The sequence below is a fragment of the Podarcis cretensis genome (assembly GCF_951804945.1).
Source record: "Podarcis cretensis genome assembly, chromosome: 17".
Taxonomy (NCBI): domain Eukaryota; kingdom Metazoa; phylum Chordata; class Lepidosauria; order Squamata; family Lacertidae; genus Podarcis; species Podarcis cretensis.
In genome coordinates, this window is record NC_137187.1 from 39,058,774 (window position 1) to 39,085,031 (window position 26,258).

Genomic DNA, 26,258 nt, shown 5'->3' on the forward strand with positions numbered 1-26,258 from the left:
CACCGCGAAGAAGACTGTAAAACCTCACCAAAAAAATACATGACAGCCTAATCTCACGACAATGAAATGTGCAGAAGTGAGGTAGTTTCCTGCCAAAAGCCAATATTAATAGAAACAGAAGTCACCAGCAGGAGAAAATGCCAAACCCCACAGAAGCAACCCAATAGGAGAGCAAAGGAAGGGGGAGATCTTCCCCACAAACACATACCAAATAATCCCTGATTATAAGATGATTGTTTGTTTTTTGTCTGTATGTCTGTCGCTAGAAATTCCAATCTAAAAGCCCAACTTCTAGCACTTACACTGGATCTAAAGTGTCATCTAAGTTGGAGAAGATGAGAGCAATTTTTACTGGTGAAGTGCTTGGCAGATAAATCTCAACAGGCTACCAAGGGTTCATTACAATCACCCTGGGGACCTAAATGCAGAAGATTTCTGTCCACTCAACACCGGCTCTGCTGAATGGCTCAGCAGAGATACAACAGTGGCAGAAAATTAGTTTTTGTTTGCTGCCATCGCTGCCACGAGGGAGCCTCTAAAATGAGCTGTAGCCTGGATTTGCTCAGTCTCATTCCAAGTTCCTCTCCACTCACATTCCAGCGAGCATCCCTATTGCTTCATCACCCCAACCTCCTCTGTATTCCAGGAGAAGGGCTGTCATGAAACTGCTTGGATGCATCAGCTTTTGGAGTTGGCCCAACCTCCTTGCCCCCATTCTCACTCCACTCTTGCAGAGGACTGGAGTCACCACCAGGTAGTGATCTGCCCATGGCTGGGAAACAGCCAAGAAATCCCTCAACCCGAGGACCAGTGGCGTAGTGTGGGTTGTCAGCACCCAGGGCAAGGCAAGTAATTTGCGCCCCCTAACCCGTGGATTTGCCCTAACCCCAGATGTTGCGCCCGGTGCGGTCGGCCCCCCCTGCACCCCCCACGCTACGCCACTGCCGAGGACCGCTATCAATTCACCCTCGACAAAGAACATCACATGAAGAATATCAAATGAATTGGGTACAAAACATTCTGGGAATAGCCTGGTGGTTCTCACGGGTGCCGTAAGGTCCTGAGCCTCATTACCAAAAGTCCAAGACTACCTCCTTCAAATCAGGCAAGGCAAATATGAGGCAGCAAGCTGGGTGGTCAGTACACTAATAGAACCTTTGTTGTGTGCCAACTAATCAACAAACACTCAGAATGAAGGCTCTGCAATACATGAACCTGGAGAGGAAGATGGAACTCTTACAGACTACAATAAATCCTCCTATCTGACCTCCTTTTGATACTGAAACGAGATTCCAGGAGGACATAATTGAGATGAGCTAGCCTAGCTTGCCTCGTCTGGATTGGAAATGCAAGCCAGGTTGGTCCTTTGTAAGAATATAAGAGCCCTGATGGCCAATAGCCCATCTAGTCCAAGGGCTCACAAGGGCCAACCAGAAGCCTATGGAAAGCATGCTAGCAAAACCTGAGTGCAACAGTTCTCTCCCAGGAACTGGTATTCAGAAGCATACTACTTCCAACAGGGAGGTAGAACCTGTGGTGGTCTGTGCCCATCGAGACTAGTATGGTGAAAGCCAGGGAGACCAACAGTGGGTGGAGATAGCACCAATGACAGACAGAGCCAGCTCATTCTAGTTTTGACGCCATCATCTTCCCTGCCAAGTTCTACAAGGGCAAAACTGAGTCTAAGAAGGAGGAAACGCACTAGCAGAGCCACCCTCTGAAAGAATGCCAAATAAAAAGGCAGGCAAAGAGGGCAGACTGAGTATAGTCTTAGATCAAGTCTTAAATGACAGCTCCTTCTCCATGGGTCAACTTTAAGCATTTAATTTCAGCAATCTCAGACTCAAGGGCACGTTGATATGGGAACCTGGGTGGTCTTGGGATAGGAAAGGGGCAGTGGCTAGGGGGGGAAAGAGGAGTAGCTAGACCCCAAGGAGAAGCAGTGAAAAAAAGAGGATGCTCGCCCTGTTCCCATTTCACAGCAGCCAGAATCCCCTTGACCTTGTTTGCAGACCAAAATCATTAACAGCCCAGATGTTTTTGATACTTTCAGGGTGTTGGGACAAAACACACACACACATTACCCCAAAGATGGCATTAATCTTTGGGACAGGTAAAAATCCAGAACTTTCAGCTGGGTGGGTTATCGTAAGCATGAAGTGGCCAAGAATTTGTTTTTTTGTTTAAGCTTTGCCGCTGCTTCAACCAATAGCTCTCCTGCCCTCACAAGCCCAGCCCGGCAATGTCTCTTTTGTAATATGGAACTCATCATCTATAGGGTAAGCCCACACCCACTGGGAAAGTTCTTCCAATTTGCCCACTCACCCAAATTTGCCAATATTCCAATCCTAATTTTTGTGGAAGACAAATGGTCCAATGTGTGTGTGTGTGGGGGGACCAACCTTTGCTAATAATAGCCATGGGGAAAGGATTACTGAGTGCAGTATTAGCTTATAAACAGCAGAGGGAAACCTCGGTGGAGCATCCAGTGGAAGCCCCACATAAACACAGATAAGGAAGCAAAGGTGAGGGTGGTGGGCCTGACTCTGGCCAGCTCTGGAAGTGGGTCCTACAAAGCTAAGGATTGTTGGAGGATAAATCTGCATGCTTCTTTTCACTCTTTTAGTATAGCAAGTTCAAATCATTATTCATTTAGATTTACACTTCCAAATCTCAAAACACAGGAACTACTCAACAGTGGCCGGCCAGCCAGCCAGCCAGCCAACCCGCCAGATGCCTCTGGGAGTTCAAAGGCACTCCATGAGGGCAGCAGCTCATTAGGCACTGAAAGCAGAGTTCTCCCCTTTCACTTGCGTCAAGCACCTGGCACTCAAGAGGCAAAAGCCCTGCTGGATTAGACTAAAGGTCCAGCATCTTGATTTAGCCCAGCACCATCATCCCCACAGTGGTACAACTTATGGGAAGCTTACAAGCAGAGCGTGGAAGTAATAGCCCTCCTGCGCAGTTGCTCCCAGCAACTGTCATTCAGTGGCCATTGATAAATTCATGGAGGATAAATCTCCCTAATCCCCTTTCAAAGCCATCTTAACGTAACTGCTATCAGCACATCGTGTGGCAGCAAATTCCACAAGTTAATTATGCATTACACAAAGAAGCAATTCCTTCTGTTTGTCCTGAATTTACTGTCCATCTATTTCATTGGATTACCCTGAATTCCAGTATTACAAGAGGAGGAGGAAACAGTCTCCCTCACTCACCCTCATCCCACTTTCTACATGCTCAGGGCGTAATATGTTAATATGTTCTTGCAGCTGTTTGGGCTGCCATTTAATCTGTGTAGTCCACTTGACATTACCCTCAAATAATGTCATTCTCAATGCCTTCCACCTGTAAAATTTGGGCTTACTCAATAAGGGAAAATCTGGCAAGTTGGGGAAAACTGGGCTCCAAACTGCTTCACTTGGGTTGCAGATTATTCCTTCTGATGTTTTGGGTGGGTGGATCAATAATAATTTTCTGTTCCCCTTTCCATGCCTACTAGTGCCTCAATGTTTTCGCGTGTTTTCCAGCTGTGTTTGTAACTACTTTCAGTGCACTCTTGAACAGAGGACAAAGCAGCCAGGCACACACACACACACACACACACACACACGGGGCTAAGGCTATTTCTTTTGATCCCTCAGATTTTCAAAATAAAACCCAGAGTACAACAGAAGTGTTCACTGAGAATTTACAGCAGCAGCAGCAGCAGCAGCAGCAGCAGCATACCTGCAGCTATCTATGTACATGCCCTGATGGTAGTTCATTGGCATAATAGAATCAAGAAATTAGAAGGCAGAGACAAACACCAAAAATGAGAACACTTACAGGTATGAACAGGAAAGACTAAAGTTGCTTCTCAATATACAAACTCAAGTAAGTGCAGGTATGAACTACTACAGTCTAATTCAAAGAAGGGAAAATGGACTAACAACTAATATTGCTCAAATGCTGACAATGCCCTGAATTTCATTGGGTTCTAAAATTATTTGAGAGCGAAAAGGGAAATCTCACTATCCAACTGCTTTATAGTTAGCTTTATAAAGCTCTTCTGTAAATCCCCTTTAGCTTTGTGCTTCAGTCAAGTTAATGTTTTAGTTGTCCTTTCTCAACCTTTTCCAGATGTGTGATGTCATTTTTCAGATGGAGTGATAACGCCACACAGAATACTACAGTAGTTGCAGACTTATTTTCAGTCCCTTTGCCAGTTCCTAACATCAAATTAGCCTTCCCCCTTTCCACTATTTCTGTACACTACAGTGAAGTATTAAATACATTTTCCCACTGTGATTTTAAATCTCTTTCCTAGATACTCACAGTCAATTTAGTCCATCATCATTTATGCGGTTATATTTTATTTATTTATTTATTTTGACCCAACATGCATCTCTCTAGCTACTCACCCTAAATTGCAGTTGTGCTTGCAGCCCATTTTGTTAAATTTTGTTGGGAGTTCACCCTGATTTGGTTTCACTGGCAAACCTTCCTACCTCAGTGAACATACATGGGTTTGGGCAACTCTACTCATGGGGCAAGAGCAGGATGGTGAGCCTGTGGCTCTCCAGATGTTGTTGGACTCCAACTCTCTTCATCTCCTGCCAACATAGCCAATGGTTAGGGATGGTATGGGGGTTCACAAAGGAGAGAGTTACTGTCTTTTTTTTAAAAAAAAAGAGGGATGCTTTTTATACTTTGGGAGCGTGCTAAAGCTCATATGCAAAAATGTAAGCAATCAAACACTCAGTGTACAGAACGCTTTGTGTTTGCACCTTATTCATCATTACAGGAGTACAATACTGTTAATTAGGCTACTATTACCAACCTAGCAGTTTGAAAAGCACGATGTGCAAGTAGATAAATAGGTACTGCTCCTGCGGGAAGGTAAACGGTGTTTCTGTGCGCTGCTCTGGTTTGCCAGAAGCAGCTTAGTCATGCTGGCCACATGACCCAGTATGCCGGCTCCCTCTGCCAATAAAGCGAGATGAGCGCCGCAACCCCAGTGTCGTCCGCGACTGGATCTAATGGTCAGGGGTCCCTTTACCTTTATTACCATTATACGAACAGACAACTGAGGCCAAGAAAGTTAGCCATTTGATGGTGTGTCAAAACAAGTCAACAGCAAAGGCTTGAACCCAACACTCCAACCACTGGAACATCATCCGTTGGGATGGGTTCTGGTCCTTGCCCTTAAAACATGTGTGCAGATTGTGCCACAGATGCGCAAGGAGGCATTTTACAACTGTTGAGAAGCAGGGGAAGTGAAGCACAGGGAAGAACAGTGAGACACTGAATCTCCTTTTTCCATTCCAATGTTTCCAGCCTTCGCGGCTGCAGAATGCTGCGGAACATGGGAAAGAGGTATTCAAAATACAGGCGTAAAATGTGCGGCTGCCTCACCGAGGTGTTCTGGCACTGCACACTGCTTGAATTGAAGCGCACGGCTGGGACTCTCTGCTGCCGGCCTTGGATGCCCAGGACGCACTCGTAGTTCTTCTGTCCTGACTGAGGCTGAGGAAGGTTCTTGGCACGCAGGGTAATGGGTTGCAACACTCCCACTGGGATCAGTATCTCGCCACCAGGAAGCAGCTCAGGGCAGCCCTACAGGAGAGAGGAAAGGCATTTGCATGTGGTATTAAAAATGACACATTGACTGACACACACACAACTTCTTGTACTGTTTCCATGCACTTTTGAATGTTGCCAGTGCAGGACTGAAAGCAGAGGAGATATATGGGTCTAAATCAGAGGTCGGCAACCTAAGGCCCATGGGCTGGAAGCGGCCCATGAGGGTCGCTTAACCAGCTCATGCGCTGCCTCCAAACTGAGCCGCCCGCTCAGTGAGTCCCCCAGTGCTGTGCTAAACCGGCACATCACAGCGCAGGGGACTCTTCCGCAGCATCAGAAATCGCTTCTGCACATGCCCAGATGCTGGAAATCGCGTCTGCGCATGTCCACGGTGCTGGAAATCGCTTCTGTGCATGTCCAGACGCCAAAAATCGCTTCTGTGCAGGTGCAATTTTCGGCATCTGGGCATGCGCAGAAGCGATTTCTGGCATCGCAGACATGCGCAGATGTGATTTCCGGTGCCACGCTGTGCCGGCCCAGCCCACAGAGGATCTCCACTGGAGTGATCCGGCCCATGCCCGGTAAGCCTTGTCGACCCCTGGTCTAAATTATAACCAGTGTACATTTGAAACAGCAGACATGAGAGACTGGGGCGTGTGGGAGGGAGAGAAGTAGCTCTCCCCCCCCCCCCGCCTGCTCCAGGCAGGCTTACTTACAAGTAAGCCCACCGGCTTACCATTCCACTGATTCCCAAGTATTACTAGGGGCACAATCTTGGCTCCACACACAACCCTTTCCACCACAAGAACTGAGGCTCTTTCTGCCCCCACCGGAAAAACATGACCTTTCCCACCCCCAGAGACCCCTGTCCTGAGCACAAGATAAAACCCAGGAGTCTGGCTTCCACCTCCTCCTCTTGCCTGGGGCAGCCGCGGGAGAAAGATGGAGATGAAAGAGCCTGCTGGGCGCTCTGAGTTGCCATAGAAACCAGAGTCTAGTTAATTGCTCCTTGGTACCAAAGGAAAGGTGGGGGGAGGCGTGCTGCTCTGTTTACATGGCTAGCAGGGAGGTTGGGGGGGGGGCAGTGACGCCAGGAAGCAATAGAGGAAATGTGGTCCTGACCTGGAGAACAATCAAGCCCTGGGTGCAACTTCCTGTCCAGACCCAAGACAATGGGGTCAAGACAAAAGGCAGGGCAAGCAGAGAAGAGCAAAGCACTAAGTTCCCTCCCCGCTCTCTCGCTCAATTCTAGTGTGCAGCATGCGTGCGCGGACACATACACACACACACACACAGGTCCTCCCGAGCGCACACCCGTTTTGCCAGTGCTAATTCAACCCCAACTGTTACACTGAATGCTCTACTTCCCAGAGCCTCTGAGATTGCTGTCCAGGCCACTCCCAGCTCCAGCCACCACATCCGACCGCAGCCCGAACGCTGGCCCCTCAAAGGGAGCTGCTATCAATTACCTACCCACAAAGAGCCCCGGGCGTCTCTAGGTCTATTGATCCCGCCGCCTGGGCCAGACGATTGATTATGAGTGACTGGCCCCACTCCCAGCAAATACCCTGGTCCTTCCTGCCCCCCACCAGCATTGATCCAGACCCCCGCCCCAGCAAAGGCACTTTAGTGCTATTATCGGCTGCCAATGCCGTCGATCTGCCACCTGCTGACTTTCCTCTGATTGCTTGGGATTCCCTGGTCTGTGGGAACGTACATTTGTACCAAAGATCCCACGGCAGAATCATAGAATTGGAAGGGACCCAATGGTCATCTAGTCCAACCCCAGCTAAAGAATCCATGACAGGCAGCCATCCAACGTTTGCTTAAAAATGTCCAAGGAAGAACAGCTCTTCGCTTGCATGCTACAACACAGGAAACAGCCTAAAGACAATCTAGACTTCCACAAATCTCAGTTCTCTGTTCACATTTCAAATAAAATTTCTAGAGCTCATGTCATCTGAAGGTATGTTGTCTTGCTGGGGCAGTATTCAGCGGTCAGGTAAAAGGATACCTTTACCTTTCTGTCCCACCTCACAACTCTTAAAGGTAAAGGTAAAGGGACCCCTGACCATTAGGTCCAGTCGTGGCCGACTCTGGAGTTGCGGCGCTCATCTCGCTTTATTGGCCAAGGGAGCCAGCGAACCAGAGCAGCGCACGGAAACGCTGTTTACCTTCCTGCCAGAGCGGTACCTATTTATCTACTTGCACTTTGATGTGCTTTTGAACTGCTAGGTTGGCAGGAGCAGGGACCGAGCAACGGGAGCTCACCCTGTCGTGGGGATTCGAACCACCGACCTTCTGATCGGCAAGTCCTAGGCTCTGTGGTTTAACCCACAGCGCCACCTGCGTCCCTCAGCCCTATTTAGGGAAGCTTTTAATGTTTGATGTATTACGATATTTTAATATTTTGTTGGAAGCTGCCCTGAGTGGCTGGGGAAGCCCAGCCAGATGGGCGGGGTATAAATTATTATTATTATTATTACTGAGGAAGCTTCAGATCCACCACACAAACTCCTATGGATTTCTTCGGCAAGCAAAGGGGAGGTTGCAGGTGGACTACATTGAGTGGGGAGGGTAAGAGGGGGCATGGCTTGGAGTGGGTGGCGTATTGGTATCCCTGAATGAAGCCTGGAGGTTCTCTCCAGGGCCTGGCGGGCATTCCCACAAGGTGCAGCGGGGCAAGAGGGAGTAAAGAACACCTTACAGTGCCAGGACTGCACTCACCTCCGTGGTGTTGACTCGCCCTTCTAGGAAGAAGCACTTGGCAACGTTGTGGGTGCAAGTGTGTCTATATTTACACCAGTGGCAAGGGTAGTGGCTGCTCACACACGACAAGCATCTGCAGGAAGAATGGAAATAAAAAGTCAATAAAGGGAAACAGCAGAAGAAGAAGAAGCAACAACAACAACAACAACAACAACAACAACAGGTGTACACCCACATGTACCCTTTCCCACAAAAGCCACCCACCCCCTTCTTTCCTGGACCTTTTATTCCCTGTTGCCATTGTTCGGCTTGAGGATATGGAGTTCATGGGAAAGGGGGGGAGGGGGGAGGGACACTGATTGAATCAGCTCCCAAAGTCCTGCCAAAGCCATCTGCTTGCTGCAGAGACAAGCCCGGGGGGCGAATGTTGACTGAAGCCATTGCCACAAATGGACTTGGCGGTGTATAAGGCTGTGTGCCCCAGAACCGAGAGGGGAAAGCGCTTCTTCAAAATTAAACAAGAGATTGTATGTGACTTCCTATTTTAAAACGGGGGGGGGGGGGTGAGGAAACAAGGAAGGAAGGAAGCGTGTGCCAAGCCATGAGAAAGGACAAGCAAGGCGGCAGATCGAGTGCTGCTGCACAGGCACCTTCAGTGCTTTGTTTCTAAAAACAAGAGGCGAGCAAGGCCCAGACTCGCTCAGCCGCCCTCACCCTCTGGCCTGAAAAGAGCTCACCCACCACCACCAAACCCCGGCTGCAAACAGAGCTGGTTATGGGTCCTGGTAAAGGGGAAAGCACTCTGCACATGCTCAGACATCCTTTGCATTGGTTCAGGTGCCCCAATTCAAGAGGAGTTCTGAGACTAAAGCCTAGAAAGTCTTCCTGCCTCTCCCCTGCAGAAATATTCTGAATTGGCTCTCTTTGGGTGAGAGTGTGTGTGTATATACTGATGTTATTGTGTTCAGCATCATGTACAGTCATACCTTGGTTTACAGACGCTTCAGGTTGTGTTTTTTCGGGTTACAGACCGCCAAAACCCGGAAGTACCGGAACGGGTTACTTCTGGGTTTTGGCGCTTGCGCAAAAGCACTAAATCGCGCTTTGCGCATGGGAAAAGTGCCGAATCGCAACCCGCGCATATGCAGATGCGGTGCTGCAGGTTGCGGACACTGAGGGTTGCAAACGTGCATCCCCCACGTATCACGTTCGCAACCTGAGCGTCCACTGTACTCTGGTGACACTCTGTAAATCAGAGGTACCCAAACTTATCTGGCCTACCGCCATCCTTTTCATTAAATCTATCTTCTGGAAATCTATCTTCTTTAACAGAACAGAAAGATGCAGTAACAAATGTGCATTATTTTATGTATCTATATTTCTACCTACGTCCTACAACATAGTAAAAAAGATGTTGTAAGTAAGACACCTTGAAGTCTGTAATTATAAATTTATTAAAATCAACCATAGTAACATTTGCATTACACACACAAAAATTAGATAACGAAGGATAATATGAAAATAAAAATTACGAATATTAAAAATAATAGTAATGAGAAGGCTGAACCTGGTGCACTGCTATCAATTTATTAATGTTGGACTCTATTTTTGTCAGTAGCATTCTCAAATTACCATGATTAGCTATTTGCAGTCAGTTTCTTTTTTTAGTTAACAGATTTGTGACCACACTGAAGCCATGTTCCACTAAATATGATGAAGGAAATGCAATTAAAAACCTTTGTACTATAGCTGCAATCCACTTCCCGGGTCTGGGTGAAGCCAAAACGTGTTCAGACAAGCCCGGGAAAACCCTGCTGGAACCAGGGGAGGCGTGGATGCCATCCTGCAACAGTGCCCAACTTTACGGTAAGCATCATGTACAAATAATTTTCCAAAATTCTCTTCTTTCTTTATGCTTCTACCCCCTTATTTTTATTCAATGCCCCCCAAATGCACCCAAGGCTACTACCACCACCCCCAGAACATTCCAGTGCCCCCCAGGGGGCGGTATCACCCACTTTAGGAAACACTGCTGTAAAAGATAGTGGAAGGAAGCCTGGGGGGGGAGCATTTGCTGAAGAGGGAAAAGGTAACAACTCAGCCTTTACATTAGTTCTCTTCCTTGTTTTCAGACCCGGGACCCACCTTTAACCCAAACATGCATTTGGGGATCCACTGATTATTTATTCACAATATATTTAATTTATTATTATCATCATCATCATCATCATCATCATCATCAATACCCCAGCCACTCTGGGTGGCTTTCAGCACATATAAAAACTTATTATGTTAATAACTTAATAATAATAATTTATTATTTATACCTCGCCCATCTGGCTGGGTCGCCCATTTTAGATTAGCCCATGATGCAAGTTGTGGGCCCCCCAGCTGGAGTTCACAGATTATTATTATTAGTAGTAGTAGTAGTAGTTGTAGTAGTAGTAGTATTTTATTTATACCCCGCCCATCTGGCTGGGTTTCCCCAGCTACTCTGGGCAGCTCCCAGCAGAATACTATTATTATTACTATTTAGTAAATTTATATACAGGGCAATTTACAACACAAATGTAATGTCATATAGACGTCCTTAGTAAAAGACATGCAACATGGGTGCTTTATGGGTAAGATAAGACTTAAGCACTCCCGGGAGCGCTTGGGTGGCCATTTTGGGCAACAGGATGTTGGCTGAATAGGCCTTTAGTTTGCCAGATCAGAGCTCTTCCTAAAGGGAAGAAATCAAGACTAAGGAGCATTGTCTTGGGGTGAGGGGACAGTTGCTCAAAGCTGGGACCAGGTCTGGGGTCTGAAGAAGGGAGATTATGGCCCCAGGGTCAAAACTCACGTGCGCAGAAGGCTGCAGTCGTAGAAGACAAAATTAGTGCTGGCGAATTCAACCCCTGTCTCCTTTGAGAGAAGTCGGAGTCTAACAGTGCGAACATCACCTGAGTTGGTATTGCGGGGGGGGGGGGGTTGGAAAGGAGAGAGATCAGTAAGCATCTGTTTGCAAGATCACATTCTACATTAACTTGAAGTTACACACTCAAAATTAGGAAAGCAGATGAAGCTCCCCTCTCATAAGCATAAGCATCTGATTTACAAAGTTTGTGTCTGGATGTGGGCGGAGAGGGAATAGTTCATTGACCATTTTCTGAACACCTCCAGCTGCGAATGGGAAAGGAAGCACCAGAGTGGTAGCCAGTCTGTACAGAGTGATCTTGAGAGCTCAGCCCATGATTTAAAGAGGGTCCCCTGCTGAAGTGCTGTTTGGGTCCCAACCTTTCCTACATTTTATCAGCAGCAGCAAACGCAGCACTTTGAATATTCTGAAGTGCTTCACATACAAAATAGCGTTGTAATCCTTATGACACTGTGGTCACAAGCACACCATACATTTAAAGCACTCTTATACTATTCTGAATAGCCATAGCTTCCCCCAAAGAATCCAGTGATTTGTTAATGGTGTTGAGAGCTTTTATGAGACCCCGATTTCCCTCACAGGGCTACGATTCATAGAGTGATTTAACAATCAGTCCCTCTTCCCAAGGAACTCTGGAAGCTGTAGCTCTGCAGGGAATACGGTCTCCTAACAACTCCCACCACTCTTTGCAAACTTGGGGGAAGCCATGACTGTTTAAGGTGGTATAAGAATGCGGGTGGCGCTGTGGTCTTAACCACTGAGCCTCTTGGGCTTGCCAATCAGAAGGTCAGCAGTTTGAATCCCTGCGACGGGGTGAGTTCCTGTTGCTCGGTCCCAGCTCCTGCCAACCTAGCAGTTCAAAAGCACGTCAAAGTGCAAGTAGCTAAATAGGTACTGCTCTGGTGGAAAGGTACCATATTTTTTGCTCTCTAAGACTCACTTTTTCCCTCCTAAAAAGTAAGGGGAAATGTGTGTGGGTCTTATGGAGCGAATGCAGGCTGCGCAGCTATCCCAGAAGCCAGAACAGCAAGAGGGATCGCTGCAGCGATCCCTCTTGTTGTTCTGGCTTCTGAGATTCAGAATATCTTTTTTCTTGTTTTCCTCCTCCAAAAACTAGGTGCGTCTTATGGTCTGGTGCGTCTTATGGAGCGAAAAATATGGTAAATGGCGTTTCCATGCCCTGCTCTGGTTTTGGTGTTCCATTGCGCCAGAAGCGGCTTAGTTATGCTGGCCACATGACCCGGAAAAACTGTCTGAGGACAAACGCCAGCTCCCTCAGCCTGTAAAGCAAGATGAGCGCCACAACCCCAGAGTCATCTGCGACTGGACTTAGCTGTCAGGGATCCTTTACCTTTTTAAGAATGCTTTAAATGTATTGCGTGGTTGTGCCTTGTAAAGCAGCTCAGTGTTACTGCATATCAGAGTGAGAAAGGATGGGGAGTCAGGGGCTAGGATAGACAGTGTTTACTCCATAGCCACCTGTTATTATTAATATTATTTATTTTTTTGTACTGCCTTTCATCCAAAGATCATGGGACAGTTCACAACATTAAAATACAAAATGAGAACAAAATAATATGTAAGAAAACAAAAACAAACCTAGGTAGCATGTTCATGCAGATTAGAAACTTCCTTCGAGCTCATAGCTCAGTCTCTCAGAACCACTGTGCTTCACCAACTTTCCCTCCCCACCTCCAAGCGCTCACCGTACTCCCCAGGGGGTTCATCCCTCAATGTAGGAGAAAGACATCGGATCCCTCCATCCACCTGCAGTTGCCCCTCGCTCTCTCCGAGGCTCTCAAAGGAGCAGATCACACCGGCTGTCAGGTCTGGGGCATTGTGGACAGTAAGCTGAAGCTGGAAACACAGCCCAAGAGAGGACAGTCACTAGACAGATTAAAATGTTTGGGAATTATATCCAAGGGAAGGAAGAGGGCACCGTGTGTGTGTTCCTCTACACTAGGGGTCACTTTTCAGCCCATGAGCACATTTGCAAACTGGATAAACTGCCATGGGCACCAGGCACACACTGCTATCAAGGACACTCTGCCCCCTGTTCTATTGGCTACAACAGAATACTTCGTTCAAGCTGAATTTCAACAGGGCAGGAGAGGGGAAAGAGATCCTCTGCGTGCCAAGAAAATCTTCTGTGGGTGCATGCGTTGCATTGGTGACCCATGTGCTACATGCTCCCTGACACATTTTATGCCACAAGATAACTCTGCAGCATGCATAAACTATAGAGGTGAAGAAGAAATTTCCATGTCAATTATCTTAGTTCGCAAAACACTTTCTGCAAACGTCAGTATTTTGCAAAAATTAGTTTTGTTTCTATGAGCTGGGTTGGGTGGCACAAAGCAAGAAGCTATGCAGGGCACTGAAGGCCTGCCCACCGACCTTATTCAGTGACTCACCTGGCTTCTGAGATGCCACCAGGTGTCACGTCACTCCCTTTCAAGCATATCTTGACAACCATAAGGGCTAGAAACATGCTTTCTTAAACAAATTAAAATAAAGCTAAGATCCTTATGAATCTGGATTGTATGGCCAATCCCATGTTCTGCAGTCCCAGCAGCCACACGGCCTTGGCCCCAATTGGCATAAAGCATAGAGTGTCTCTGGTACAAGCCTGAACAGCTGGAACCAGAGCTTGGAATGGTGGTGAAGGAAACTGGTAATTAAGCCACACTCCAGTTGTGGGGCTCAGCCAATTAAGCTAGTTTACTGGTGCAGTTTGCAAATAATTCCATAGTCAATGTAGTTGGCGAGTCATAAAAGAAAACAATTGCCAGCAGACTGTCTGATGAATGTCTTCAAAGGGCGTCGCGAGTACAACTCCAGGCTAGGAAATTGAGCCTAGTATTTACATTGGCCATTTTGGATATCTTGGGCCTAAACTGTGAAGTGCTTTACAGATCCTAGCCAGCACTTTGAATTGTGCCCGGAAACAGACTGGTAGGCACTGGAGCTGTTGTAGAACAAGGGAAGGGTCTGCTCCCTCTAACCAGCTCTGGTCAACAATCTAGTTGGAGCTTTTTGGGCCAGCTGGGAGTTTCTTAGAACTTTTCAAAGAGAGTCTCACATAGAGCAGGTTATGGCAATCAAAACGGGATGTAGCTCAGGACTGTGTCACTGTGGCATATATTATCCAGAGAACACAAGCCTAAGGAAAGGACCCCTCCTCAGAAAGAGGAGCGGGATCAATACTTTCCCGCTTCACCACCTGCAAACACAGAAGAGGTTCCCTGCCAAAGAAACACAGGAGAGCGGAAAGCCAAAAATCCAGGCGGGTGCAAGGGGTGTACACAGGACTCACCACAATGCTGGGCTCTGTCACCGAGATGTTGTTGGGCTCAACAAGCAGCCGCACACATTGAGTCAGAGATGCTGTGAAACGGTGAGGCTCTGTGGCGCGGGGACACTCGCTCTCTCTGCAACACCTGAGCAGCAACAGAAACAAGGCAGCTTGGGCAGGAGGGGAAAGCAAAGGATGCTTTCACTGCCTTGCATTCTGCCCCTCTCCATAGCCTTCGGCCACTGCTGCCACCAATGGGACTGGGGTGGGTGTGGGGGGAGGAGCTCACAGGGATCTGCTACTAAAGGAACAGAACTTCTTATCAAAGCACTCAGCGGAGCAGACTGTCTACTGATCTGGCAACAGAAAGCAGCACACATGGAAGGAGGTTTTGGCAGGGGAAAAGTTGGCAAGGGAGATGGGGGTGGAAAGAGAAGCCAGAGAAGGCTCAGCAGTTCAGGTGTGTTAGGTGTGCACACGCATACGGGGAGTGGGGGGTGGCGAGGAAGCGACTGCTTCCGCTCCAGCCCCTGGAGGCTTGTTAGGCTTGTCAGTGCTGGAAGGAACCAAAGGAGCTTGGGGAGCTGGGGAGGGAGATGCCTGCCTTGAGGAAGGGTTGGTTTGTTTGTTTATTAGATTTATATCCCGCCCTTCCTCTCCAAGGGGCTCAGGGAGGCTAGAGTGAAATGCTGCCCACCCCCCAACAAGGGTTGGCAGGAGGGAGAGTGACGCGAGCAAGCAAGCAAACCTCACACTGCCGGTCAAGGAAGAGAGAGACCACGCTGGGTAGTGTGGAAAGAGGAATTTCCTGCCCTCTCCTAACTCCCTCCGTGGCTGATTCAGAGAGCAGAGGATTGCAAGTGGGGGGGGGGGGGGAAGAATTGGCTCAGGAGTGGAGGAGCAGTCCTAAGAGAATCAGCAGCTCCCACTACTTCTTATTTCTCTTTCTCTCTCTCCCTCTCCACTCCCCAAACCCAATACTACTGTGTGTGTGGGGGGGGTGTCACCTCCGTTCTCACTCTTTCTTCACCCCCCTCCAAGTATTATCACATAATTCTATATTAAGCTCGGAGGTGCAAGTTGCTGCGCCAGGTGCTGAGGCAGTGATAGGGAATTGGGAGGGAAGAGGGAGGGTAAAGTCAGGAGGGAAACATCTGCTAGCAGAGACACAGCCGTGGCTGGCAGAGTGGGGTTGCCCTCTGCCCCATCTCCCCCCCCCCGACCCGCTCTGGCTCCGCTCTGCCTCCTGCAGGGTGGGGGGATATGAAACGCAGGGGAGACAGGAGGCATTGTTGCTGCAGGGAGGATGAAACTCAAGCTTGCTTTCAATGGGGGCGGGGGCTCAGAAGACACCCCATGCTCTCCCCCCTGCTGCCTTGCTCAATATGACATCGAGTGATGGGTTGTGGGAGTGGAAGGGAGCAGGAAATAAAACCCACCACCTCCCACTCTCTTGGAGGGACAACCGCTGCTATCTTCTTCTTCTTCCCCCTCTCCCCCTCCCCAAAACCCCCTCTAACTGTTCCTCCTAGTCAGCTCAGTGCTGGCAGATTTAATAGGATTAAGGCTCCTGCAGAGGCTAGATAAGGGGGAGGAGGAGGGAGGGAGGCCACAGCAGGAGGCAGGAGAGAGGGGGTCTCACACTGGGCTGCCACCTCCCTACTTGATCCCCCAACATCGGGTGGGAAAATAAAGCAGCATTTTTGAGGGAAGGGGGTGCTACTGTTGGATCATGGATTCTTCGCCTGCCAGCCTGTACAGTGCTTCTTCCGGGGGGCGGGCAGTGCGTGTTAGGAAATTCACTCACCTGTTGTGCAGGACGCACCAGCCGCAGTGTGGGTCTCTGGAGCCCAGGCACTCAGCACAAGACGAGTACTGTTCACAGTTTTCCACGGGGAGCCGGACCACCTGAGGGGAAGGGCTAAATAATTAGACAAGGCCTTCCTTCTCCTCATCAGAATCACGAGGTATCAGGGTTGCTATTCCTCTCCACCGCTGCCCCCAGCAAAGCTTCTGTGCCTTGAGCAGATCCACAACAAAGTCAAAATCCAGCAGGTGCAGGTTTCTGGTACTGGGGAAGGCACCTGTTGAATTTCTGCCTGCTGTTAAACTGCACAATACTCTGATAAAGAGTGGGGAAAGCTGGCAGCTCTGCACAGCACCCATCCTCCCAGTAGCCCTAACCCCAACTCCTACAAGCCTCTTCCCCAGAAATCATACTCTTAACCTCAGCATCTGATCCTGTCTCACGAACAGCACTGTGATTCCATTCCAAATGTCAAATTTCACAGCTGCCTCCTCCACAAAACAACAGGTTTTGCCTCTTTGCAGCTTTAGGGATCTTGTCTCTCCAGAGAAGTTTTGCCAAGAACCATACACACCCCAAAAACCCCTTTTCCACCTGTTGTCCCCAATAATGCACTAGAGATTTCCCCTCCCCTCTTAGAAGGATAAAATACCAACTAGTTCCTCTTAATAGGCATGTTTTAAACACAGTGAAATATATGCAGAGTCAAATTGCACTGCTCTTAGCACTGAGTGCAAAAAAATGTGTCTGGGATGTGTGCCTTTTATAAGTGGGAAGACCCATTTCTCTAACCCCAGAAGTGTTGGGTGCTGGTGGCTGTAATTGCTCAGAAATGACTCTGATGGAAAATAATTATTCACAAGCCTTCTTGAACTCATTGCCTCATGTTCCAGCATAAGGCCTGGATCATTTTCTTCAAAAAACAGTACCAGTTAGATCAGGGGTGGAGAACTTCAGGACCAGGGCCCAAATGCAGCTATGCAGCTCTACAGCTCTTCCTCTCCCCACCCACCACCCCTCCACGTCTTCCTTGGGGGCTTCTGCCCTGCTACTGAACACTAACAATACCTCTTCCTTGCCTGTGATTTGAAATGTAGTACGAAAGCAAAAACCAGGCCTGTTGCCCCACCCCACTTTTCCCCCTGACCACACCCACTTTTCCCTCTGGCCCCACCCACCACTGTCACGTGGCCCCTGGAAGTTTGCCCACAAGAGAATGTGGCCCCCTCAGGGGCCTGTCCTCTCAGCTGCAGTGCGACAGAAGCCACTCCATCCCTCTCCCTGAGGCTGACCTGTCTCTGGCTGAGCAAGTAGAGATGGCGCTGGTCCGGACTCAGGACCATGTCGCGCAGCAGCGGCTCCCCAGGCATCACAGGAACAGACTCGTACAGATGGGCCTCCTTGGGGTTGTCCACACGCACCTGAGGAGTGAAAGCGCATGAGCAGCTTTGTTTATATGCCAAGTGTAAAGGGTATTCTTCTCTTCTCACCTCCACAAGCTTCCTCGGGTCACAATCCAGTATTTGAGGGGGTTTGCAAAAAACTGGGCTTTGTTGGCAAACGAAAAGGTGTGGTAAGGTAAAGCCTGAAGCTGGGTTCAGATTGCAGCTTGGCACTCTTCTGATTTGCTGGGTGGCACTGTAGCAAGTCATGCTCTCAACTTCGCGTTTTTATCTGTTATAAGGGCAACAGACAAATATAGTGGAGTATTTTGTGCCACAGGGAGTTACAGAGCTGATAAGGAAACATTTTGTATGTGGTGTCAGCAGTGGGATATTGTTTCCTTGGAGGAACTGTGAACCATGAGATTGATGGAATTAGCAGCATAATATTATGGTACAGGAAATTCAGAAGCCCCACCCCCCCGAAGACAAAAGCCTTTTGCAGGTTTATCTCCTAAACCTGGTGGTCAAATGTTTATTCCAAACTATGGAGCCTGCTGAAAAGAGCACTGCATCTGGGTTAAAATTTCAGTCATACACTGGCTGGATAAACCACCATCTCCAAGACGGCTGCATATTTCGGGTGCTGTATACTGGTGCTGGTGCACATATACCACAGACATTCATTTTCCTGTGAAAGTTATGAAGGCTGCATGCATTAAAAATCACAGCAAAGGTTCAGGCTGCATATACACACACACACACCTGAAGGGTGCACACCCTTCATCACTTGAAGAGTGGTTTAAAAACAAACAAACAAACAAACAAACAAACAAACAACCCCAGAGCTAATTGTTACCCTAATCCACAGTTCCCCATTTGTCAAATGAAAATGGTATTTGCTTTCATCTTTGTAAACACCCCTCCCAGTGTAGTATACCTGCACAAAATGTGCCTCACTGATGCCAAAGGAAATCCACTAGCAACATGTGGCAGGCAACCTTGGACTCAGTAAGCTGCTTGCAAGCTGCTTGGAATGGCAAAAACTGGAGGGAATGAATGAGGGAATGGATGGATGGACAGATAAATAAATAAATAAATAAATAAATAAATAAATAAATGTTGGCTACATGCCCTGAAGTATCAAGTTTATGAGAAATTTTGTACTGAAAAGGCAATCAGGCACCACAAGAATGTTTTTTGAAGAGTCTGGATTACATAACTGCTGAAATTCTCAGTAATCTGTGGTATGTACAAGACCCCACACCGAATTATACATTTGGGAGTCTCCAAAGATTAACAGCTCTGCCTATTTAAAGGGAGGTGGCTTACTTTTAAGTTTGCAATTTGGGAGGGGCAAAGCAAAGAGATCCAAACTGCCCACTGCTGGATACCTTCAAGACGATATTGCAGCATATATATTTAAGCACATGTATTTGAATCTTCTACAGGCATGGCAGTCACACTGAAAAGGGTCAGTGCAAAGGATGCAAGGCCAAATCTAGGCCCCTGAGACTTACTAGTGACTACTGTTTGCCCACAGAAGCAATGTGGGTGGGTGGTGGTAGCAGCAATGGCAATAGGACTTGGTACTGGGGAATGAGAGGTGTTGCGTGAAGCAATTCAACTATTTTATTTTTTTTACACATTTTCTATTTGTTAGCAAAATTGATAGTGCAATCCTAATCCTGATTAAGTGAAAACAACCATCCACTGGAATCTGCAGGTCTCTGCCGCTATGGAGGCCCACCCATCAGCAGAAGTTCTCCATCCATAGTAGCAGAAAACCACAAAATGGAGCAGGGCGCCAGTGCTTTTGGATCTGCAGGATCCAAACCCCCATGCATCCTCTGATGGGCCAGATTTCACACAGCCATTCAGCTGTGTGAGCTTGGAACTGATGCAGCAAAAGAAAAAGGAAATACATTCTTTTTTAAAAACAGCCCCCACCTGCTGCCTCGACCAGAGCTAGCTGTTAGGGCTTCCGATGGGGCAGAGGATCAACCACTGCTGTGCTGCTACTGAACTAGTAATTTTGCTCTATGAAAGCTTGCTCTTTGCAATTTTGTCATTCTGCTTGGCTTTGCAAATTAAAAATAGGCATAAGATTTGGACACAAGAGGAGAATTGCAGAAGTTAATCAAAATTTCTTCCATGCAAAAGGGAGTTTGTGATTAATGTTCCCGTTTCTTTGTCTTAGGCTGTTTTTCCAAGGGACATTGTTGCTTTTGCAAGCTAAAATAGAGACTACTATCTTGGTTTTATTTTGGTACTTCAAATAATAAAGTCAATAAAAAAATCTGAATTACTAATATGGTTACTGGTAAATTCAAAAGTCATACAGCAGAACTTAGTAAAATTTCTGGGAGTCATAACACCTGAGAATTTTCAGAAATCTAATAACCCCTTACTCACAAGCTTCCTCTGACCAAGGCACAGACCCATTTAATCTTCTGTATTAGCCACTGTGTGCAGAACCCCCCATTAGCACTAATTTGGACCACTTTGTGCAAAAATATTTCACTTCCAGCTACTAGCTGCATATCACAGGGGAAGTTGTACAGTATGCATTTGGCAAATTACCCAGGAAATACTCTCACAGAGCCCAGATGGAATTTGCAAGGCACTTTCCAAAATGGCCCCAGAGCTTGAATGTGGCCTAGAGCTTAATGCCACTTTGCAGACAGAGTATGTTGTCCCTCTCTTCAACCCCGCAGTGGTCCCAAAGAGTTTCCACTATGTTTTCTTAAAATCCACTTTACTAAAAAAAACACCAAAAGTCAATGATTTTGACAGTTACTCAACTATTTGATATTTGCATTTTTGAATGGGTAAAAGGAAAGACATGTTACTTTGCAGTACATACAGTATTTAGTGGTATGACTTTTAAAAATAGCATTCTGAACTTTTGGGACAGGTTGGCCCTCTATATTTTGTCAGATAACATCTCCCACCATCCCGGACCACTGGGGAGTCGGGAGTCCAACAATATCTGGCAGGCCACAGGTTCACCACACCTGCACTGAATGACGTACAGGCAAAATACCCCTCTCTTTTAAAGAAAAAACATTTGGTTATTCTGCAACAGCCAGAACTGGTTCCACAACCATCAGGATGAATGCTTCTTCCTGAAGAGTTTCAGAACACTTCTGAAATTGATAATGGGATGTGGCCTTTTATGGCTTGAGCCACTTAACTGCCCAGCAGCTCCATGGTCAAGCCAGCCCAATATTAATGGTTTCCAAACTGATCTTAAAACGACGATAACTTTGAAACACTGTGCAAAACATTAGATATAATTGATTCACCTGTGACCTGGATTTCCCGTGAAGTGTTGTTAGAATTCAAAGACAGCATCAAGAAGGCCCAGCGGAAAGAGAAGAGGTCGGGGGAACAGGGCAGAGCACTGCTCTTCAGCCTTGGGTCCCCAGATGTTGATGGGCTACAACTCTCATCACCCCGACTGTTGGCTAAACTGGCCAGGGATGTTGTGAGTTATAGCCCAACAACACCTGGGGACCCATGGCTGAAGAACTCTGGGGGTAGAAGTTGACTCCAGGTGCTTTTCCCCTACCCCACCCACCATGATTATATTCCTACCTACCTGGGTCTCGAAAGATGTTCCAGGCTTGGATAGTGGCCTTTCCCCTGACCAGTAAATCCCATGCAGGGCTGCTTCTTTCCACTCTCTCCCTCCCTCCTTGTAATGTTATTTTGAATTGTTAACATATTTTATTGTATCCGTACTTCGGGAATCTGACAGGACTGAAAAGCAGTCTAAAAATAACCTCGATAAATAGCCTGGCCTGCACTGGCTTCCAAAGCGGTGTGTGAATAAACTGAGCAGAACCATTTCCTCCTTCTAAAACCCAATAAAAGTTCAATCATGAAATAGATCTGTTTGCTGCTATTCTATAATGAGGAGAATGTACAGAGCAACCCTAATGAAGTTTACTCAGAAGTCAGACCCACGATATCCCCAAAGGATTGCAGCCTTAATCGCATTCAGCAACATTTATAATCTGGAGAGAGAGTAATGGGAGAGGGATGGAAGAGGTTCGGCAGCTCTGTGTGTGTCCCTCTGTGCAGAAGCACACATGTATAAACACAGAGAAGTGTAAACACAGCTCCTAGAGACCTGGGGTTGGGAGGTGAAACTTGAGAGACTCCACTGCTTATTTACAATGTTAAAAAAACACACACCAATAAATTGCCAAGAACAGGTATAAAATACCACATTCCCAATAAATAAGGACAACTGGGTCATAGGCATCTGTGTTTCCAAAACAGACACAGAAACAGAAGGGAAGGAAACATAGATTGTCTTTATTCGAACCTCTCTTAAAAAGTATGAAGTAAAAAAGGGAAGACTATAGTCAGGGCCAGATTTAGGTTTATGAGGCCTTAAGCTACTGAAGGTAGTGGGGCCCTTTACATAGCAGGCTTACATTATAGGAGCCTACACAACACAAAACACTGTTGCTGTATGTAGGCTTTATTTTATTTGTTTTTTATCTTATATTTTGAAAATTTACATCCAGGCTTTTTTTCTTCTTTCAATTATTTGGGGCCCCCCAAGAGAGTGGGGCCCTAAGCTATAGCTTGTTTAGCTTATATGTAAATCCGGCACTGAGTACAGTCCTTGGAACCTATGCAAACACTACAAAATCACCTCATAGGCATCTGGCAAGTTTGGGAGGGGAGAGATGGGTGGGCAGTGGAGAGGCAACAGAAGGAAGTGAATCCCCCCCTCACAGGTTCATAATGCTCAAGATTTGCCACCACACTACACAACCACAACTCCATTAAAAGTGCCCATTGTGTGTGGTCTGGGAAAGAGACAAGTTGCCCCTAGGACAGGAGTGGAACTATCTTCTAGAGTGGAGGAAGCCTCCAGATGTTGCTTGACTACAACTCCCATCATCTCTCACTAGTGGCTATGCTGGCAGGGGCTGATGGGAGATGGAGTCCGCAACAACCAAACGGGCACCACACTGGCTACCCCATGCCCTTGAGTGATGTGGTAGCCTCATGGGCTTAAGGTGGAGCCCAGGGGCAGAACGGAAGGATTCTTTCTTTTCCACATCTGAAGAAAATACCTACAATGGGAAAGATATTCTCTCTCTCTCTCTCTCTCTCTCTCTCTCTCACACACACACACACACAAACACACACACACACTTGCCCCCAGGAGATTGCTCAAAGGAGCTTTCATCCTGGCCAACAAAGCCCCATTGAGCCTCCCCCACAAACCAACCAGGCCCAGTGCAGGGGGTCAGTGCAGTTGTGGAGCTGGAGACTCAGATAGGAGTCCTCCTCCCTTCCCCAAGGAACGGGATAATGGTCCTTTTCAGACTTGACTGGGGGAACTGGCAGGTCACCCCTGGGTGAGGCTCCAGGCTGCACAGCAACAAGGCAATTAGTGTACTGAAGGCGGCAGAGGGGGATCTGGGAATGGAGAGGCAGACAGAGGGGCTACCTCCCTGCCTCCTGCCATCCTAATTGAATCGCCACCGTTTGCATGAGGGACAGAAGGGGGTCGTGACCTCCCTTCATGCCCCCTGCCAGGGGTTCAAGAGTTTAAACAGCATTTCTCTTCTCCGTCTTCCCCCACCACAACAAGCTGTAACTCAATTCCAGGCCACCAGCCCCAAGGACCAGACGCCCCGTACACTCCCAAGGACCCTTCCACTTCAAAACTGACCCCACAGCTGGTGGGGGGTGGGAGGCAGCACGGGGCAGAGAGAAAGCTGGAATGGGCAGCTGGGGTTGGGTTTTCTCCAGAATCAGAGAAGTCAGGAGGCTAAAGCACCCACATTGCACCTCGAAAAGGCCCACCCTGGGCCAATTTTAAATGGTGGGTAACCCAGAGAGTGAGAAAGATAGGAGCCCAATTGTCCAGTGAGGATTGAGACACAACAAGAAAGCGAGACTGAAACCAAAGCCGACATACAACCAAGGCACTGTTTAGGGAGGAAGGGAGAAAATAATAACATAAAATAAAGAGAGAGACGGACAGATGCAGGGGATGCAGACAGATGATGAGGGGAAAGCATTCTGTACAAGCTAGGAAACACATTATGACTTCACATGCTCCAGAGATGGAAGATGTTTCCTTAAGTAAATTATGGGGTCACATCCTGGTGACAAAGGGAACCCTGAACCTAACTGAGGATAATTTATGGCATTAGGTCGCATGCCTCCCATCTGCCAGCAACATCTCCTTCCCACCAACCACGCACACACTTGCTGCAAAAGGCAACCAAATTAGGTTGGAACATGCGGAAAAAGCGGGGAGGATTAACCCTGGCGCATCTGCCCCACCAGGCACCATTACCTGAGCTTCAGCCTCTGCGACCCCAATGCCTGGACACTCCCCTGACCCCTCCAGCTCTTTTACAGTGCACAATTACAATCTCCATCTGGCTCTGCTCCTCTCTCAGACTTGGAAACACCCCCCCGCCGCCGCCCAGCTAGATGGAGGAGGGGTGCGCCAGCTCATGCGCCGCCTGGTTAATATTTAATGCGCCAGGTCTGTTGGGCACAAGCCTCTGCAAAGTGGCAACTAATGGCAAAGGGTGGGGGCTGCCAGTAACAACGGCTTCTCTCCCACCCCCACTGCACAGCAGGCAATGCTTGGGGGGTTGGGTTGAGAGAAGAGGTTTTCCATAAAGAGAAAGGGCATTGCATGCCTCCTCAGAGCCCCTCTAGAATATTTTGCTAGATCTAGAATGGGTTATGGGTTGTTGTTGTTTTTTTTTTTTTGGGGGGGGAGACAGTAACCAGCAATTTACCTGGACCTTTGACACTTGAAATAGAAGGACCCACCCGGTTCTTCTGATTGAAAATTGTTCTAACTGGTTTTAATATTGTATTTTTATGTTGTTGTATCCTGCTCTGAGACACAGAGAGGAGGAATAAGAAATCCAATGAAATAGAAGTCTGTCCAGTGACCACCACTGTTGCCAGATATGTTTCCACATTGCAACCCCCTCCCCACCTCAAAGTGTAATTGCGAGAGGTGTGGGACAGTTGCCTGGCGTCCCGTGGGGCACGGCCCAATTCCTGAGCATGCAGCTCCTAGCATAAACTAATTTTATTCTCTTGGCACTTCCTTGCCCAACTCTCAGCACAGCAAGTGGAAGATGTGATACCAGAAGTGTGAAATTAATTAAAAATAAGAAATGCACGCGGGTGCCTAAGATTTCCTGGAAGCTGCTTCCACCCTTGCCAGCCCAGGTGTGTGGAGCCCAGCTAGGGAGATGGCAGTGATGAGAACAGGGCACTCAGCACATAGACAGAGGTACTCAAAATATGTGGCCACAATGCGCAGAAAAATTTAGTCTCAGCCAATGCATCACTCACATTCTACAGGCTGCCACTGACTTTTGTTTAAAATTCTAACAGTGACACTTAGGAGTTCTGAACAAGATTACACAAGATGTATCCTTCTGTTCTGGAAAAAAGGAGAAGACCTGACCACATAAACTGTGTTGGAGAATGCATTTTTATTTTTCCTGGTGAAGGTAAAATGATAGCATACCCCCACTAGTAACAGAAATCTCTTCTAGAAAATACAGTAGCTGTGCCAGAGAGGATGGTCCCGATTAGGGGAGGCTTCTGAGGAATTTTAATTCATTTACACAGACCCAGCTCAGATTAAGACCATGATGTCTCATAGGAAGCTGCCTGAATCAGAGTTGTCTACACTGAGAGGAATCTCTTCAGGATTGCAGACAGGCTCCTTGCCAGCCCTGCCTGGAAATGCTGGGGACTGAACCAGGGAATCCAGCCACACTCGTGTGGAGACAACCACTTCCGCCCTCCCACATTCTCCCTCCCCACCCCTTTTCCATACACCGAAGGAGAATATCTCACCTTCTTGAGGTTGCCCGCCCGCGTTCCAATGAAGACAACCGAGTGGCCACGGTAGGTGTAGGCAGCAACGCTGGCCATCCCCTCAGCCTTCTCCTCCAGCAGCGGGAGCCCTTCAATGACCTGCAACCCCCCTAGGGGCTGATTCAGCACCAGCCCACAGAAGTTCCCATTGATCTGCATGGGCTGGAGACAGGGAGACAAGGAAGCGAGAGTCAACATCAAACGGGATTGGGTGCCCTTTCCCTGCACGACAGAGCTAGAGTTGGGTACACAATGGCACTCTATTCCCCAGCAACTCCTATATTCTAGAGCAGAGATGGGGAATCTGTGGCCATCCAGAGGATGTTGGGCTCCATCAGCCCCAGCCAGCAGTCAGAGATGATGGGAACTGTAGTTCAATGCAGTGGCGTAGTGTGGGTTGTCAGCACCCGGGGCAAGGCAAGTAATTTGCGCCCCCTAACCCATGGATTTGCGCCCCCTAACCCTAACCCCCAGATGTTGCGCCCGGTGCGGCCGGCCCCCCCTGCACCCCCCACGCTACGCCACTGGTTCAATGACATCAGGCGGCCACAGGCTCCTCACCCCTATCCTACAGTGTGTTTGTGCCTCGATTTTCAGAGGAAATGTAACAGGTTTTGTTCACAAGACCCAAAACAAGACTTCCTGGGCTGTTACGTGTGAGTTCTGGGGCAAAATGGGACC

General features: G+C 47.9%; 1 protein-coding gene across 3 annotated transcripts in view; it reads right to left on the bottom strand.

Annotated features, from left to right (window-relative positions):
- Positions 1-26,258, bottom strand: part of PLXNA3 (plexin A3) — a 71,071-nt gene that overhangs the window by 35,766 nt on the left and 9,047 nt on the right. For all 3 annotated transcript variants that reach the window (XM_079958874.1, XM_079958875.1, XM_079958873.1), the window contains exons 3-10: positions 25,557-25,739; positions 17,589-17,717; positions 16,297-16,397; positions 14,511-14,634; positions 12,901-13,051; positions 11,120-11,219; positions 8,293-8,407; positions 5,398-5,598 (exon numbers count right to left, since the gene is read on the bottom strand). In XM_079958874.1, coding sequence (XP_079815000.1) covers positions 5,398-5,598; positions 8,293-8,407; positions 11,120-11,219; positions 12,901-13,051; positions 14,511-14,634; positions 16,297-16,397; positions 17,589-17,717; positions 25,557-25,739 — 1,104 coding nt within the window. The remainder of the gene's footprint in view (positions 1-5,397; positions 5,599-8,292; positions 8,408-11,119; positions 11,220-12,900; positions 13,052-14,510; positions 14,635-16,296; positions 16,398-17,588; positions 17,718-25,556; positions 25,740-26,258) is intronic.